The sequence below is a fragment of the Athene noctua genome, chromosome 9, assembly GCF_965140245.1.
Source record: "Athene noctua chromosome 9, bAthNoc1.hap1.1, whole genome shotgun sequence".
NCBI lineage: Eukaryota > Metazoa > Chordata > Aves > Strigiformes > Strigidae > Athene > Athene noctua.
The window spans coordinates 12,917,313-12,937,149 of record NC_134045.1 but is presented as its reverse complement, the minus strand read 5'-3'; the positions used below and the strand labels follow the sequence as shown (position 1 = coordinate 12,937,149).

At 36.7% G+C, this 19,837-nt stretch overlaps 1 protein-coding gene across 2 annotated transcripts in view; it reads right to left on the bottom strand.

Annotated features, from left to right (window-relative positions):
- Window positions 1-19,837, bottom strand: part of ITFG1 (integrin alpha FG-GAP repeat containing 1) — an 86,156-nt gene that overhangs the window by 21,744 nt on the left and 44,575 nt on the right. For both annotated transcript variants that reach the window (XM_074913489.1, XM_074913490.1), the window contains exons 10-13: window positions 14,479-14,651; window positions 5,368-5,518; window positions 4,774-4,882; window positions 932-975 (exon numbers count right to left, since the gene is read on the bottom strand). In XM_074913489.1, the coding sequence (XP_074769590.1) occupies window positions 932-975; window positions 4,774-4,882; window positions 5,368-5,518; window positions 14,479-14,651 (477 nt within the window). The remainder of the gene's footprint in view (window positions 1-931; window positions 976-4,773; window positions 4,883-5,367; window positions 5,519-14,478; window positions 14,652-19,837) is intronic.

The following is a 19,837-nucleotide window of genomic DNA, read 5'->3' as shown; positions in this document are numbered from 1 at the left end:
GAGTAAATAAAGTGAAAATCTGCTTTTTTTTTTTTCACCAAGTAGCTGTATTCTAGCATAATGTACTTTCTGACAGAGAACTTCTACTACAGCAGAAGCAACAGTGCTTCAATGATCTTGATAATGAAATGTTCACCAGGAAGATCTGCTTTTTAAACTCTCTCTCTAGTTTTGTAATTAAGCAAATAATACTGGCAACCCCCCTTATTATTTTATATCAAAAATTAAACCCTATGTCTTAAAACAGGCTTGAAGAAAAAGTTGGTCCCATTTGAAGCAGTTTTGGTATTTTCAAGTCAAAATTAAATTTTGTATTTTTGCAGAGCTGAAGTGCTAACGCTAGCTCTGATTCCTCAAGTTCCTCTTTTGGGCCAACTTTCACTGTGAACATTGCTAAACAATTTGCTAACTGAAAGTCTGGTGAGTGAATTGGAGGGTCTCTGGAGATGATCAAAAGAACTGAAATAGAAATCAGCACATGTATATGTAGCTATGTGCAGAATCATCAGAACCAAATGAATTTCCCTCCCTTCGATCCTTCACTGTGCCCACTTACTGTCTTTTAGTTCAGACAGGGCTATATGGCTGAATTTGTTCCATGATCAGCTTTGCCTGGCCCTTCTGACTGCCCAGAACAACACTCAGCACACTACACAGTTTGGGGCTGCATTACAGAAGCTTTTCTTGTATCTCGTATCCTAGTCCCCATGATGCTGGGTACCAAGGTGCACTGCAGCATCAGTCAGCTGATTTCATCTCCAAGCAGGCAGCTAGCGAAAGGCATGGGTCTCAAATTTGCAGAACTTGGTCAGTCAGGATTGCGATTACGTGTTCTTCCAGTCAATAACTGTCTTGGTACGTGGAAAGTTTTTGGTATAATTAGACCTCAGCTTATTCAAAGATAAATAGTAATGAAAGTAGTTACACTTACCGTTATTTTCCGAGGACAGTCATTAGAACAGAGGCCACTGAGAACTGCAAAAGCAAAAAGTGAGCTTGTCGCGTTTATGTTAACAAGCCATCTTACAAGCACTACTTCTGAAATCTATTACAGTAATAGTATCAGGTATCTGTTAAAAGAAAACAAGTGTAATCTATATGACTTATGTTAACATATACAAAAATTTCAAATCTGTTTGAAGCGTACTTCTTTGCAGAAACTAATCAGCTAGTCACTAACCAGCTTCAAAAGGAGAGATTTGCCAGTTAAAAAAATTCCAAATTAAAATATTTTTAAAATAGCAGACTGTACTTTTTATTCATTATTCTTCATTTCTAATAATTTAAAAATATTCAGCTTTACTGCTTTAATTGGTAAAAAAGTAATGTTTCTTCCTTCTATACAAGAGATAGTTTTACAACTTGATTTAAAACAACTCCCAACAGCTGTAATAAACAAAAATCCCATTACCTGTTTATTCTATGAATTCAAAAGTATTACAATCCGATGTGTATAATGTTACTTAATATTTAAATCCTGTGACAGTTGTTCGATTAATTGTTTAAAATGTACTAGTTTCAAAAATCAGCTAAATTACAAAAATATCTGTTAAACACTTATTTATAATCAAGTAAATGATGGACAATGAAAGCCATCTGTTCTATAACCTAGAACATCCCGTCACATTGAGTATTAGAACATCAGTACTAAATTTCCTTTAAAACAAACATGCACAGAATAGTCTAAGGTGTCATTCTGATGCAAAATTCAGACTTCAAATGGCACCCGTTTGGTTGAGCAGCAGCCCAGTAATGGCTGTGAGTAGGGGATACAGACCAGGCAGTATCAAAGCCAAGTGAAAATGTAACTTCTCCATGAATTAAGGTAACCTGAAGCAAGTGTGGCAGACAACGGAAACTAAGATTTGGGCCAGATTTGAGGGCAGGTCATCTTAGCCACCAGGAGATTTTTAAAGCATTTTCTGTCTACTTTAAGGCTCCATAGAATTTAGGGTACAACATATATGGGGACAGTGAAATACTGGAAAGTGCATAAGAGATGTTCATAATGCAATAGTTTGATCAGAAATCATTCCCTACAGGAATCAGAAATAACACTGTTCTAGTGGAGGAACATTTCTAATATTTTGTGTGCAAATATTAACAACTGTCATAATTCCCAAGTTATCAGTCTTTGCATGTGATTTAAAAGGTTGAGATTTTCAAATACAGAAAAATCTAGTATTTTTATACAGTCCAAAAAAAGATATCTGTACAGGTAAGATGAAGGTGTGGCAAAGCAGAATCTGAAGACTGTATAGACTTTTTAATCTGTAAGTTTATTGGTTTGTGTTATACATAGATGTGTATGTAAGTGAAACCAACTCTTCCCATTTTGATGCAAAACCGCACACTGCAATTTGCTGTTCAGTTTCTCTATGGGAACAAATAATCTGAGCAAGTATTGTACATTAGACATGAGTTATAATGAGCAAAACTGTTCTCATTGTCCATATGCCAAGTAAGTGAACACAATGCATTTATCGATACACTAACTTGCCCAAAACATGTTTTGTTAGAAATACTCTCCCCTGTATCACAGTAAAAATATTTTTAGACCACTCATTAATTCCCATTTCCTGGGGTTTCTGTGCAAAAATGCTCACACCCTAAAGAGATGCTAGAAAAAGGCTTGTTCCCATTTTGTTAAGATAGATTTACACAGAGTGAATCAAAAAGTATGTTGCAAATTACTCGTTTCTCCATTAAAATACCACACAATTATAATTCTAATATGGCTTTGTGAAGTGTAAGATTTTTCTAGAGGATTTTCTGCATGCTTGTGTGAATTACACTATTATTTAAAAGAAGGCTGCCATCAATATGATAAATCCCTATAGGGTATTACGATGAGAAAAAAGCTTAGGCTAAGGAGCAAGTAATAAATGCATCTGCCCCCAGCAGTAGCTCCAGTTCTGTTTATCTTATGGTGTGCAGAACGTGTGCTTTAGAATTATTAGACACATTTAAGTAACATGAAGGCAAATACAGTTTTTGAAGGTGACCCTCTAGTTGCTCCTGTTTAGCTTTGTCCTCATAAGCTCACATACAGCCTCGTTTTTCCCTTGTTCTCAAAAAATCAAGGACAGACAAGCAATGAGCTCAAAGCTCAACACACGTGCAGCCAAAGAACACAGTAGGGCATGCAAATTGGAAACCTCGCAATTACAAATATCATAATCCAACTCTAGCCTTTTAAATCAGGTCTCTAATTAATTCACACAGCCTCGCCATGTTCGTTACCATGTCACGCTTTTACAGTAAGATGTGTTTTGTGCCATGTGGTACTTTTAGGCTGAGAACACCAAACTGACTCACCCATGGAAACAAACTGGCTCTCAGAACAGATCACACAACATAAGCAAACTATACATCATGCCAGTTGTCTCTGAAATGAAACCAGCCCATTTTGCACTACATTCTGCATCATTTCCAGATGATATAAACAATAAGTCCAGTAAAGTAGGCTTGATATAACAGAGATACAGCAAAAAAAGACAGAAGTCCTTGCTGGAAAAAAAAAACTGCAACCACTCAAGGCACAGATGAAAATAACTGCACTTGGCTATTGTTTCTTGCCTAGATTTCTGAAAACAGGTAAGAGAAAAAGGCAGTCATTGTGGACAAACAAAGGATGTTCCTTCAAGTCAATATTGCTGTAATTTTTCCTGGTTCCTTTCTGTCTCACTCTGGCATACATATTTATATATGCAAACATAATTAATTTTTTCCTCAAATTAGTGATTTATGAGCTAATCTTCCTCCTAATTTTAAATAGCATCACACATTAAAAAAATAAGTAGCTGAGTTGAATGATAGGTATGTGTAGATCTAATGCCATTTTTGCATTGACAACATGATGTTACGTGAGGTGATACGTGAAGGTATTGTACAAAAGGTTCACAGAAGGGGCCTTGGAAGTTCAGCTACTCCAACTCTTTCCATCAAAACCAATTAAATCTACTACATAATTTCTTAATCTAATTGTCAGGACCCCTGATGTTGGTAACTGGAGTTTTTCCAGGAATTCATGTTAGTACGTCACAAGCCATAATTTAAGAAATTATTCTCACTATTTACTTTTCGTAGTCTGTTACTTTATGTTGTATCCTGCATGGACACACTGAACACTCTCTCCCCCCATTGTTATGCATCATTATGGACTGAAGACATGGATCTTCCCTTACATTTCTCTCTTAGGCTGAGTAACTTGGTTATATGTGTTTTTTCCCTGCAGATCATGTTTTCAGACACTTGATAATTCTTGTCTTTCTTTCAGAAGTCAGCTGAGAAATGAGTTTTTTAAAGACCTAGTATCTGTCTTTAGGATTTTGCTAGAATGCAGAAGGAAATGTCCAGGATGAAAGGCAAGATTTAGCCTACCTCTAGTTAATAACTGAAATAAGACACAAATTCTTGTAAAAAAATACACACTCAAGAGATGATAAACACTTATTTAAAGGTCATTGAGGTCAACACTGATATCAAAAACAGCTTAAGTGTTGAAAATAGTGGGCAGAATTACTTTGAATTTTAATAAGTATACTAAAATGAAAATCAAGAAAAAAAACTTTGAAACAAAACAAAACCAACTTATCCAAGTTCAGATTCTGCAGCAAGAGATTTCTGCAATCCCTGGTATTTTCCACAGTTTTTTCTTTTCTAGAATTATCATACCCAGAGCATTACCATGATGTTATCATATACAGAGGCTCAAATAAACACATTCTTCTCAACATCGCATTCTGATGTGATTATACAGTGATAACTTACCAATAACTTTAACAAAATAGGCATCTGCTTCAAAGTTATTTTTTAATGTATGGATAGCAAATTCCTCACTGGAGTGGCCTTTGCTTAGCACAATGATATCCAAGATTCCCTAGAGGAAAAAAAGAAAAGGTTGTTAGAATGCTGATTTGCTCTAGATAACATCTAAATTTATCAAACAAATTCCCTTAGAGATCCAAAGAAAAAAATAGAGCGTGTTCAGCAAAGTTTACACTTTACCTACTAATTTTATTATCTTTCAAATCTTACTCATCTATGGCAATTTAGGACAGAGTGCTCCATCCACAGCTAACCAGGACAACACACGTGGTCCACACGGCTTCCTTCTTGCCACTGAAGAGGGCAGCTCAAATGGAGCATATGGAGGGTTAGCGAACTTTTAGGCAGCAATGGGCTGCTGCTACCTGCTCACCTTCCAGGGAGCATCGCAAGATCGAAGCCTTTCCCCGGCTGCAGGCACTGCCTGCACGTGCTGTAAGCTAATGTTGCTCCAAAGCAGCCTGCTGCTGGCACGCAGACACACACAGCAACACAGAGGGAGAGGTGCTGTTTGCTCTAGCAAACAGTTGGACTTACATCTTCGTATATGTCAAAGAAGGTTGCTACTACTGCATCCTTGATTTGATTTAGATCCGAGAGCTCCCAAAAAACTCTAAACATACGACGTACACTCTTGCAGCTTACATTATTGCATGGGACATTTTCTAGTAAAAATGCTTGTTGATTGCTGTAAAATAAACATACATATATATATTAAAAAACCAACTTATTTGCTATAAACAGTCTAAATAATAGATATTACAAAAATATTGTAATTAAGTCAGCTGATTAAATATAATAAAAATGAACTTTATTTTGGTTTTATTGTGTTTATATATTTATATATTTTTATTTATTATAGCAGCCACTGGATACTTTACAATCCTTAAGCATTCATGTTAACTTTACAGACAGAATTACAACCATTATGTCATGCCTGACTTAAACCAATGAATACACTAAATAGATGGGTCCAAATTAGCAGGAATAATTTCATTAAGCATCCACTCAAAAGACTGAACATATTCTTACTTTATTCTGAAACAAGTATTAAGTGCACTGATCTGCCATTTTCCTTAACCCTTCCATGGTCCTTCAGCTTAAACACTACTTAAAAAGTGTCAGTGCTTTTTCGTTATTTTATGATAATCTCTTCCCATCCCAACTTCATTAATAAGTTTTCTTATGCACTGCACTGCATTTTAAACAAATTTAAGACGAAAACAAATCTCTATTAGTAAGTTGCCCATTGTTTCAAAGAAAAATATAAACCACAAACCCTAACCTACTAGTACAGTAAAAAACAGGACAAGACAAACCAAATTGGACATTTGCTGCCATATAACAAATACAGACAGAAATAGGCTGTAATACTGAAACAAGAAACCAACCAACCAACCAGGTCTAGTACTGCAAAATCTCCCTTCTAAAGAATTTACCTAATACATGCCCACTGCTCAGCGGGAGACACAAGGTTCATCCATGCACACTGATGACTAATAGCGTTACATGCTGCCTCTGACATTGTCACGTTGCCACTCTCACTGGAACTGTGAAAACCTTTAGACTTTACCAACTGGGATTCTGATTCTTTGGCAGGTCTGTATCCCAGGAGCCTGCTAGAATCCATCCCTGCCTTTGCAATGTGAACAGATGAAGTTTCCTCCTCTCTTTCTGGGGGCAGAGCCAGGAGATGGAGCAGGCGATGTTCTGTAAAGCCAGCTAAGTGTGTCAGAGCCCAGGGCAGTAACCAAAGCCACTTTTTCATTATGACCTTGAACATACTGCTGTTTTGGATGGTGACAGCAAGGCTTTTTTCCTGTATCTTAACAGCACCCGGTGCCTTCAGGATGCAGTCACACACATGCACAGACACAGCATTTCTCCTTGGGAAAGTTTTTAGTTTTCTTTGTTTCTATGGTATATTTCAGGTAAGTTGCTACTGGTAAGAATCATATCCCACAATGTTCATATACCTGCTCCCTCCATTTCAGAAAGAGTTAGAGAAGGGCCAAACATCTACCCTGAGAAAAAATATTTCTGACACAGAAGTAAATCAGTTTCCTTGCCTGTTACCAAGTTAATATGTCAGAACCTGCAATGGGAAAAACGTAGGATTTTGTTCTTTGTGTCAAAAGTAAAATGGGGTATTTAAACGCTTCCCACAGAACCTTATAATCACATTTCTTGAGCTTCTATGAAAAATACACAAATTAGGTCTTTATATTGCATATGCCTGTGTTTGACTGAAGCTTAATATGAACCCACTTTTTACTATTTCACTCTTAGATACACGAGTATATCAAATTAATGTCCAACCAAAATGAAATTAGGTGATCTGCAATATTTAAGACATTATCTGTATCTGAAAACTCACAATCATAACTTGATATTGTTAAGTGCTCACATTCATTTAATGTATTACATAAGTATCATATCAGTCAACTATAAGAGAAAGTGACAACCTGAGCTATGCAAATTGTTTCAATTTCTCTCTTTCATCATCTTAACATACACTTTTTTTAAAATTTGGAGCAAGTTTTACAAAGATGTTTTCTTTCAATTCACATGTTTTAAAATGCCAGAAATTATTAGATTATAATTATTTAAATGACAAAGGATTATCAAGCTTGCATTACACTCTACATACAAAGTATTGTTCAAGTCTAAACTGTAAGCCTTGTGAATGGATAGACACAAGAAGTTTATTTACTACAGGAACATTTAGATTTCCTTTCATTGGTAGTATCTGACTGTCAAAACATAGCAAACTGGACAAACAGTAACAAAACATCAACTGTGCTGTAAGATAAAAGGCAGGGAAGAGATCAAAGTGGCACTGAGCAGGGAAGTGACACCTTCCTTTACCCTTCTGTAACAACAAGACAAACAACAGGAAGCAAAACACAATCCCAAACCCTGAACAGATGCTGAAGACTTGAGAAGTGCACTACAGGAGAGCTATCTTGTCGAGGAAAAAAAAAAAAAAAAAATCAACAAATTCATAGACACAGCGTCCCTTGTGGCAGAGCAGCAGAGGTCTGGAGAATCCCTAATCAGAATATAGCTGCAAGTCTACTAATGTTTATCTTAATAGGCAGCAGGAAATTTCATTTCATACTACTACTGTTTTATATCCATACAGTCCCCTTTGAAAGACAAATACATGTTTGCCTAGTAAAATTAACAACTCAGAGATGTTACATTAAATGTGAAGCTACAGAAATGTTAACTAAACATACAGGTACATACACACAGGTTTAGATTCGCTACTGTAAGTCATACAAAGCTGAAATCTGATTTTTTAATTTTGATTTTTTTAAAGAGTCAGCGTAGTTTCTTACCATAAAAAAGATTAAGAATTTGCAGGGTAACAAAGAAAAATCATGAAATTCACTGGAAGCATACAGAGGATTTTATTTTTTTCCTGTTTACAAGCTAGCTATTATTAGCTTTATAATTAAAACTGTGCCTTCTTTCCTGTCAATTTCCAAGGCAATTCCTTGGCATTTATTTTATCGATGCCTTCAAATTATTTTGACTTGTATACCAGCATAAAATTCCTCTTATTTCCTCTAAAAGAATCTTTGAAAAGCACAATGAGAAGAATTAGCAACTTTAATTAGATATGTAACTTCTAAACAAATGCTTTAATTTGAGGATATCACTCAGGTGTCTTCTACACCATCTTGGTTTTTCCCTTTTAAAAAACAGACAGTATTTATAGTAAGGAACCAAGTTACAAAATCACGTTTAACTCCAAAATTATTCAGATTCTTAAGTTTCCTCACATTTCTGGCCAAAATTTTGATTTAATATATCCTGCCATTAGTATTTGAACAGCATTAACCAACTAAAATACACTCCTGAAATATTAGTAGTATCTGCTGAGAATATTAATTTATGATATATTTACTTATGGGTAAGTAGTTCCTCCTTTTTTGATTGAAATTGAGTGAACATGACCTTCCTTTTCCTCATGTATTTTCAGCCCATTATCTCTTGATAATATGTAGGAATTATCTACAACACCTAGGAACAGTCTCAAAATAGCTACCTATAAAAAGCAAACAAATGAACTCACACAGCAACATCTGGATAGAGGAAAAAATAAAACCCCACTTATTTGGTGGTGGGGATGGTATTCAGTTTTGCCCCCAAAATACTGTAAGAAACAAACAAACAAAAGCAATGTACTTGCAGCTGTCCTCACCTCCATGTATAGAACAGCCTTAGTGCTTTAAATCTCCATCTAGTTTTGAAGGTAAGCTACGTTCCAAGTTCCACTGAAGGCTGCACATATTGTAACTAGCTCTCTTTGTGCACAAACTTAAATTTTTCATGTGCAGAGTCAAGTGATTCCCGCTTGACTCAGTACAAGATAAAACATTAATAAATTATTTTAGGTTTTGATTACATAATAGTGAACAATAACTACATAATAGTGAACTATAACAGAAACCAGAAACTAAGTATGTGTTTATATTAAAAAAAAAAAATCTTAGTAATTGTTAGCCACATTATGTCTTTCCTGATCCTTCTCGGTCCCAGTCCACTCCAGGGCTGTGCTGTTATGGGAGCATGGGAGGAGATCTTAGTGTGTGGGCCGTTCGCTTGGAAGGCTGCAGCAACAGGGATTGTTGCAGTGCCTTACTGTTTGCACAGGGAAGAGAAATCAGCTGCTTGCTGCCTCCTCAGCTGTTCGATTCATTCTCGGAAGAACTCCTGACATCTGGATTCAGCCTATGAGCTGCTACTTGAGTCCTTAGGTTATTTAGGGCTTTAGTACACAAGCATAACTAGAACCAAAGTATCAACCTCCACATTTTACTTCTGTACATGCTACAACAACCAAGAGCAAGTTTATGACCCTTCTATTATTTTGAACCAAATTTTGAAGATTAACATAATCCAAAGAAAATCTCCCTGTAACAATAAAATCATCACCATCCTTAAAATGGCAAAATGATGTCCCTGAAAGCCTATGGGAAAACACATAAAGACAGACACTGCTACAATGGTGAAACCTTAAATCAGTGTTAAAGTGCTACACAAATGTGTAGCAGTCAATATCGAACAATTCACCTTAAATACTGAGAAAAGGCAGAGCAAAAGAACTCTGAACTAAGACTAGCATATCACTCATAACATGATATTTGCAGCACTTTTAATGCTTAGGTATACACACCAATGTATACACTGTGGCAGCTAAGCTGTGTACTACCTGCATAACTTTATCCCAATGCTCAACGGTTTTCTACAATTTGGAACCTTCTGACCGAAGTCATCTATGCAGCAGAGATAAATTTAATAAGGACGAATAAGTATAAGCAAGGCTTAACATCAAAGACAGACTGAAGACTTAGATCTTAGTTTTATTTTCACATATTTCATTCCAATTAGAATTAAATATTTACTGCTTAATTTCGTACATCTCTCATTCTGTCAGTTTTAGGCTAGTTCATTTACAGTTACACAGGAGACATCTAAATGACTAATATCTTACTCCAGACATTCAGAATAATTGAATTTGCCTCTGGTTTTTTAGATTTGCTCAATTACAAGGTGTTCATCTATCCTATGTTTAAAAGAAGTTCTCTATCCAACCTTACTTCTGACAAGTGACAACTAACAATGATTTAGGAAGAGATAATTTGGTCCAATAAGAGTCCTTTCAAGTACACCTATATAAAGGATTAATACAAATACATTAATTTAAAACTGAGCATGAATACCGGGAAAACTTTCCAGAAGTGTATTACACTCAAAGTTTTTCATTCAACTGTCCATATGCAGTTGTTCGTTATCTCCAAGTTCCAGTTTTTCCTGTTATTTGTCATCAGTGCCAGAGAGACATCCTGTATTTCCAACTTTATCATTACTTTACCAGTGAAAAAACATTCCCTTTGAATAAAGGCATAATTGAAAAAAATAGTTTCTTAGATTACATGTTTGCAATGCAAGATGACAATTATTAGCATCTGATTTGGAAACAAATGGTTAAACAAAAATTTGTTTTGTCCAATTAGGCGGGAGAAACATAGGTGTTTATAGACTCACATGCAGTACTTACACTTTCAATGTTACCAGAGTCAATTTAAAACCAGCATATGAAAAAAATGAATACATTTAGAGAAGGTAGGAAGTAGAGACGAACCATTTAATAACTACTGATAAAATTGCTTTACCTATAATTATTCTATACACATACACAATTTCTAATACAGTCATACTGGAGGGGAAAAAAGAGTCATGTATGTCTCTAGTCTGAAGAAAAATCTGTGGACTAGAATTCTAATCTGGAGGTTTTGACTCAAGTCAGAAGTTAAAAGAATTCACAATGGACAGATAAATATGTAAGAACAGACTGAATTTAGCATCTTCACCTGTTGAAACTTATTGAGTATGTGGGTTCAAACCCCCACCGCACTTGCCATCACAAGGGGGATTCCTTTTTTTTTTGTTGTTGATGTTAAGGAATGTCTCCATGCTGTCAGAATATTATACAATGTTATTTGAAATCAAAAGGATATGGCAGGACATGAAACAGTGTAGTCTTGCAGCAGTACTGAGAATATTGAAACTATTAATTATTTTTCCAACATACCTGGAAGGACAGTAAACCAACATTATTCCTAACTAGCATGTCTTTATTTCACTGTTCGGTAGGCACTTTTAAGGATTTGATCTGACAGTGCTTTCCTGAATTGTGATGAAAGCATACAATTGATTTTAATCATATTCATCCATTATCACATATCAGTATATTTTGAGATGAATAAAATGGTTTCTGCCTCCTTTAATTACTTTAAGTTTCAGAGAGCAACTAGAAGCTAGGCTTCCTAGACTATAGCCCAAATCGAGATCAAGAGTTTACAAAAACGCTTTTATCATTTAATCACAGTAATCAATCACTGAAATTAGATCTGTAGATGTAGCATGAAAGGCTTCAGAGAAAAAAATAAACAGCTTGATCCAGAAGTGTTTAAAATCAATTAAATAAGGTTTTCATTTTAATCTGCTCTAATTTAAGAAGCGCTTTTAATTTAATTGCCACAGTGGTTTAATTCTTTCCACTCAGTGACCCAGTTACCCATTTTAAAAGGGAAGTATTTGCTTAAGTCTCTCAGAAACAATAAATTAACATTACTCTGAAAGTGACGTTTCATAGTGGGTGCAAAAAATGAGACTTTCATTCCCATCCCAAAGTATGAAGAGTGTTTCCATCACTTTTCTACAAATACTGGAAATATACAATGTTAACATGCAACGTATTTCTTAATTTTTAGTTTACTTACACCTTTTTTGCCAGACTTCCTCAGCTCTCTGAACTTCCCTTTTAATAACCTGTCAAATCTCTGCCAGTACCTTCAGTCCTTATGCCTTACTGATGTCTTGACTTCAACTTTGAAGTCAAGTTTCAGAGTAACTTTAAGACGCACTCAACTGAATAAACAAACAATTTCAGAAGCAAGGAGAATAAAAATAAACGTGTCACAGTAATTCATTGGATTGAGACATAGGTAACTTCCTGGGCTTTTACAGGAGTAACTATTTACAATCTATTTAGATCTTTTACATGATATTACATTCCCATAATTACACACCAGCCAGAGGAGAGAGGCTTATTGTAACTTAAAAGATAAGATAAAATAAGGTAACTTCTGAACTCCATAAATCTTCACAAAGTTCTTCCGAAGTGTACTAGCTATCAGGATACACACTAGAAGATAGCCTATAGTATGGCTCAAAACACAAGATTTGTGGGGCTTAAGAAAAACAAAGACAGGAACAACTTTACAGTTTAGATGTTATGGTATTTCTATGGAAAAAGAAAGACTTTGGTTCTAGTCTGCTCTCTAGACTGTTTACAGTCTTTATTCAATAACTGCTGAACAGAAGATGCAAACTCCCAACTGAGCAAGGCCATGGAGTAAAAAACCTGACATTGAGGGCCCTAGTGCTTCCCCTATGGATGTTCTGGGCAGTAACTGCATCACCTCCTTCTCCTCTGCCATATCTGAATATAAACAGCTGCTGTACTAGTTATTTTAAGGCTCAGAGGTACAGAGAGAGAGCTCAGCTGCTCACTGCCTTGTCTCTGAATCACATCACGTAGGCTGAATACTAGCGTGTAACTCTTCAAACTGGGTCATTCTTAGGTATGTGTCAGTATCTGAAGAACTCTTACACAAAAATGTCAGTGGGTGACTCGTGTAGGCAACCACTAGAGGATCTGAACTGACTTCTTTGACTTCAGCATCTAAATTCTGCCTGTACACTGTTTTAAGCACCAAAGCAAACTCCTCAGTTCTTTTCCTTGCTGAGTATTAATTCAAACTATGGACCTGCACCCAAACTCATCCAAAATACCCTACAGAGGAAGATAATAAATACACCTGTAAGAGAAACTTATTGTACCTTTTAATGCACTAGTGCAAGTATTTGTCATAGATCCCAGTAAGGAAGATGTTGAGACTCTGTAAGGTATTGATTAATATACCTTTTACAGGTGATGACATGAAAAAGACAAAGAGGATAGAATAGCTAATTTTACATCTTTTCAGATACTGGAAAACCCAAGTTGTGCAGCATCAGACAGACCTCTAGTCAGGGCATGGCCATGCTGTGCGTATCCTTGCCTGTAGTGAGGTTCACCGGCATTATTGTCTCTAGAGCTCTTTGAAGTTTATCTTAGAAGTAAACAAGTCTATTCATCATTTCTACTGTCAAGGAAAAGGATGTTCACATGAAAACATGCTGCTCCACTTCAAGGTAAAGACAAGGACATGCCAGTGGTATCATCGCCAGGTGCCAAGCAAGAGCTGCCTACAGGCTCCTCCGTTACGATTAGCTGGCTAAGTTTATCCTGCAGCCAAGCAGTGTGTGTGGAACAGCACAGGTGTGCACCTACTCAGGTCAGCTGTTATGTGGATCACTAACTCCTCAATGTACAAGTCTCCCTGTACATGCCCCCTCCCACCTAACACCAGATGGTAGCAACACAAAGTATTGGGAAAGCAAGTAACGGAGAAAAAAAAAAATGACGAGGAGAAAGATTACACTGACAAATTTAATAGGAAAGGTTAGAAGCTTCTTGGGGGGGGTGGGGTGGGTGGAGGAGAGAGTTTATTTCAGTTACATTTGGACAATATAAAAAACACTGCTAAGTTAGTAGGTGTATCTAAAATTCCCGTTCTCGAAAGGGGCAAAACACTATTGCATTTTTCAGCAGAGTCACCAATCAGTGTTCACTCCATGTGACAGCACGGAACAGGTTCCCCAGCACTCTGCAGCCTGGTGTTACTGGCCCATACCAAAAGCAAAAGTCAGGATTTCACAGAAAATTATTTGGGAAAGGAAGAGATAATCAGCTCCTGTGGTCCGGGAGGATAACCTAAAATAGTACTTCATATTGCATCTCCTGGTGCAGTTCCCCACCAAGAATCACAGTTTGAGCCTACGCAATTATACATTCTGAATATGCCATGTAAATGTGTACCTTTTAAAAAGGGAAACATGTAGCAGAGATCAAAAGTCTTGTTCACTTGATAAAATGAATGAGATGCACTAAAATTAGTAATTTGTATGACTGATGGCTGAACATGCATTTGATAGTCCTTATTTCTAGGTTTACATATACTCTACCTTCCAGATGTGTTCCTTAGGATTGCAAGAGCATCTGGGTAGCCATCCATATTGTAATCTCCAATATGAAGTGTAATTGGAAATGAAATTTCCTTTGAAGGCTTTTCATTTTCATACGATACAAAGCCCCAGAGTGTGTCTTTATTTCTGAAGTCTTGCAAGATTGGAATCCACTGTAAAATAAAACAAAGAATGCTAGGTAAGGAAATCCATTTTATTTATTTAAACAACCTAATTCTATTTAACCCAGCTGGTATTTCTTCACCGCATCAGTTTTCTTAAGCATTTAAAAATTTCCGAAGAGGAAATACGGATTATTTCCTAACTCTGTCACCAAATGAAAAAATTAATTTGAAGTCTTTTCTTTTTCCAGAACAGAAAAAAATAGGTAAGGTTGTAAGAATAAAGGACCTGTGTTTTGGAATGTTTCCAGTGTAACAACATATTCAGGAACAACTTCACTGAAATTCAGGCTTGCTCGGAATCCATACTAATCCTTAAGTGTAGGTAAAACCAAACCATCAGGGCCTTGACATCCTGAGTCCCTTTGTTTTTCTTGGAATTACAAGCAATAGACAGCATTAAAGCTGGAAGAGGGATGCCCCCTTGTTAAATTTGTGCACAGCATCAAATTGGGGGATACTGTCAATATGCTTCAGGACAGGATGGCAGGGGACAGGGGACCTAGAAAGGCAAAAATGGACAGAGACCTTGTAACAATCAGCAAAGACAGCCTTGCACAGGGGAGTAAACCCCTGCAATGGTACAGGCTGGAGACAGACTGGCTGTGTAGCAGCTCTCCTAAAAAAATGTCCTGGTGAATAGTAAGCTAAAGCCGCGTGTGGCAGCTATGACAGCAAAACAGCGTGCTGCACTCTCACTGCTGCCTCTGCTCCTGCTGACTGAGGCAAGTGATTGTTTCTCTTTATTTAGCACTTGTTAGTCTGCATCCGGATTCTGTGTCCAGTTTTGTGCCTCATGGTTCAAGAAAGAATATTGAGTGTGTTTGGTAAAAGGCCACCAAGATGGTCAGGCATTGAATATTTACTCAAAGGACAGGCTGAGGGCACAGGCCCTGTTCAGCCTGGTGAACATTTAGGGGGGACCTAATAGCAGCCTTCCAATACCTGCAAGGAGATAACTGAGAAGATGGAGCCAGGCTCTCTACTGAGATACGTGGCAGAAGAACAAGAGACAACGGTCACAGACTGACACAAGGGAGGTTCCAACTAGAGATAAACCAACAAAATTAAACTAGAAGAGTGTCCCTGAGAAGCTGCAGAATTTTTATCCTTGGGGGTTTTCAAAGTTTGACTGGTCAAACAACATGGTCTGAATTCAGTGTTGCCCCTGCTTAAATAAGCTGGATCTCCTAAGGTTCATTTCAGTTTGAATGATTCTATTATTCACCGATATTTAGAAGTTCAAGAACTTCTATCTCCCCAGCAGCACCAGATACTGAACTGTTTGATAAGAAATTAAGATTACAGTATCAAACTGAAAGTACAAAAGAGTTGCTAAGTATAATTTCTCCCAGACAAGAAGAACGTATCTCCACTTACTTTCCACAAAAGTGCTACAGAGGTGCTAAACAGGAATTGATCTTAATTAAAATCAAAGTAATTTCACAAGTCGGTATGAAGCTGAAGTACCAGGGTTAACATTTCAACTCTACAGAAAAATTCAGCACCATTTTTAAAGCCAGAATTTATTTTGTCAACTGACAATGACTTCAAAAGGACAGAAGGGTGCCATTTTAAAGCATCACTGTCACCAACATCAAAAGCACCTAACAGCATCTTAAATGTCTCTCATCCAAGCCTTAATTTAGCTATTTCAGGAACCAGAATGAGATCCCTGACAGCGTCATTTCCTGCTGTGGAGAAACTCCCTCACTAACACAATCCAGTAAGCAACAACATTCTTGCCACATGGCAACTGCATGGGACACTTGGACTGGTCCCTTGAGATTACACACAACTAGATCACATTAGAGAAGCCCCTCAAATCATTAGGGAAGTGCATTAAGGTCAACTTTCTTTGGATATCACAGATGGCTTAGAAACCTGGAAGAGTTCTGCCAGACACTGCATTTACTTAGTGCTTGTCTGCCTGTGCAAGTGACAACATTTGAACTGCATTTATGATCTACAACACTCTTAATGAAAACTCAAAGCTGAAATTAAACATACTTTGACCCTCACCACCCACCACCCCCACCCTCCACCTCATGTATGCCTATTTAGTTACTGTTAGCTGCTGAAGGTTTGCAAAAATCTCAGAACATAAGAAAAAGACTCTTAACCTGATAGAAATTTTTTAAAGCGTTAGGTTTCTTAGCACTTATTTGTCACACAGAAGACAGATGAAACAGTATTATTGCAAAATACTGTAATTTTGAAAAACACTGATTGAAATCAGAACCATGAAATGTAATATAGTTTTTACTTTACGTGGTATCATTCACGGTCATTGCAATGAAATCCAATTATATCCATCACATACTTTCTAAATGTTCCCATGTATGGGAACACTATTTTAAAGAAACAAAATAAAAAAATCAATTTTTAGGCACAAATCTGAATTTGTCTTCTGTTTTTACTCTGAGTCATAGAAAGCAATTTTACACTCATAAGATCTACAATGAAATGCAGAGATATAAACCAATAGGTGAGCAAACCAGAAACATCACCTACTGCTACCAAGCAGCATCACTGTGCATGCTGCAGAACAAGTTCATCCATCCCACTGAAGCAGTTGTGGGACTTTATAGCAGCCGTTACAGAACATTTCCAAAGCATCAGTCTTGTTCGATGTGTAACTAGAGCACATTCCAGCACCACACGTAGCTTACTCTGACAGTTTAGCTTCAGAGTAATCCACACTTTTGGTGAAACTCATTCTGTATATTTCTATTATAAACAGCAGTATTGTGTAACGTAATGCAAATTAATTGCTCATGTGCCTCAGGACATATATTTCAGTACAGAAGGCAAAAAATAAAAATATATTTGTCAATAAATCTCCTTCTTTTGCATTTGATAATCCAGAGAATTCCTTTAAGCTTCATGTTTGCTGTTACTATCTTAATAGGAAAAAGACTAAACCGATTTTTTTTTCCTTTCACTCCAAGATAGAAATAGGTGGGTATAATGAGGACACATAAAACTATTTTTTTCAGTTTTCTGATCATATGGTTTCTGTTACCTAGCTCAAATGAACAGACAGATTGAAAAATGGAATGAGTGTACCTGAAGGAAAAGTTAAACCAACACATAAAATTCAGTCAAAGAAAACAAATATTTACTACTTCCCTTTCTGTTAAATTCCATTGCACAGCATCACTAATATAATTAATTAAAATGTTTATATAGATATTTTTACTCCTTCAGTTAATGATTTTGTAGGCTAAAATAAGAACAATATCTTTAAGTGCTTGAAAATTTGTTTTCAAACTATGGCCAGAAAGTTATGAAGCACAAAGAACCCATCCAGCCAGCTGTCCACTTCCAGGCCACCTAACACAGGCAGGGAGCCAGCTGTGAGTCAGAAAGCATCTGGAAACTGTTAGTCCATTCTTGGCCAATACCTTTTCTGGAAATGCCAGAGTTTCTTCTCCTTTGTATGACAAACACTATCCCATCCTACAGAAAGATAAACATCAAGAGTGGCCTGAAAGAACTGGCCACAGCAAAAGAAGTCCTTTTCCCTGGGGGCTCTCCCTCTGCTGTACATGTGAATTGTATTTCAGCTGCACATAAAACATTAAATCCTGTAATTTCAGGATGCATTAGGCTTTTAGTGCGTACGAAGGACACCTGAATTCCATATGCAGTTGAGCAGTCACTATTACATAAAAATAAACCAAGTAAATTGCCTATGCATTACACCATTAATGTATGGTGTTCAAAGCCCAGAAGACAACAATCCCCAGCACTGATTTAGCAACATAGAAAAAAGTAACCAAAGCAATGAGTCGTATTTTCAATGCTGGAATATGGCTCACAGTTCCAGAGATGCTTTGAGAAAGACAAGCAACTTAGAAGTGATGAGAGGATCTTGAAGAATCTGACTTTTATGAAAATTACAGCAGCTGCAATCCCGTCCTCCCTTTAAACTGTTACAGAAGAATGAGGAAAAACTTCTAACACCGACCAACCGCAGCTGATCATCAATGCTGTCACATACCTCTCTAGTCTAGAGAATGACACCCCTAAGACCTGTGGTTTGTTGTAGGATGCACCGCTGGGTTCTACTTCAGAGCTGCTAGATTTATAAGAGGAATAAAGCTATAACCTTTCTATTGTACAGAGGAAGGCTGTAAGAATCATCAAGCCCACAAAGAAACTCTCAAATGAAGGGACTGAAATAATACCTTTTGCCTCAGGAAACAAATGAAAAATCATACTGAATAGTTGGCAAAATTAAAAGAAAGATCAGTCATCTCTAAGAACATCATAATATCTAGAGTTGCTACAGTAAAGAGCACCAGGGATTTTAAAACATTCTTCAGGGAGAACTCGGTCTAATTTTCAGATGACATATCTAAATCAGCTAGCAGATTGGTCTGTAGCTATTGCAGGTGAATTTAAAGACAACTGAGGTATCCTAACACCTGCCACAATCTGAAACAGCGTATGGGATTCTACTTCAGATCTGACAGCAATTTTTCTGTTGCTATGGAAACATGCACATTCTTTTAAAATTTTAAGTAGGTCTGTATCTCCTTAAGTAACTCATATGTATTTTGTTGGCCTTTCCTTTTGCTCCATAATCCAAAAGAAGAAAATTTATCTGAGATATTTCTAATAATTATGAAGATTAAATCATTAAATAAACTAAACCCTATGCTGAAAGATCATCCTTGAAATAATTCTCATAAGATTTGCTCAGCTTTCCAGGAGCCATCTAGCTGTGCCAAAGACATAATGAGAAATATACTGTAGACTGAAAGACATCAAACAAGATCTTACCAGAACACCATGCCATTGCATGCCTCTTCATGCAGTAATTTTTAGAATCAGAAACTCTACAGATGTTTATTTCTGATTGTTATGTGAATTTTATCCCAATACATCATCTACTATCATGGAACTGCATTAACTGTTTTCCATTTGGTTTCATCAAATGTTACAACAAGCAAGCAGAAAGGACAGAACCAGGTCCAGTTACCTTAGGCTAAATATTTTTCGTAAAACAGCCATCTAATTGGCATTCTTTCAGATCAGAGATCAGTAAGTTTCTTCAAAAAAAAAAAAAAATTCTGAAAAAACAGAAGTTTTCACTACACTCTTAACTAGAAAACCCTCCAAAACCCTACAGCAAAGCCTGAACAGAGATACTGGACATATAGCATCTC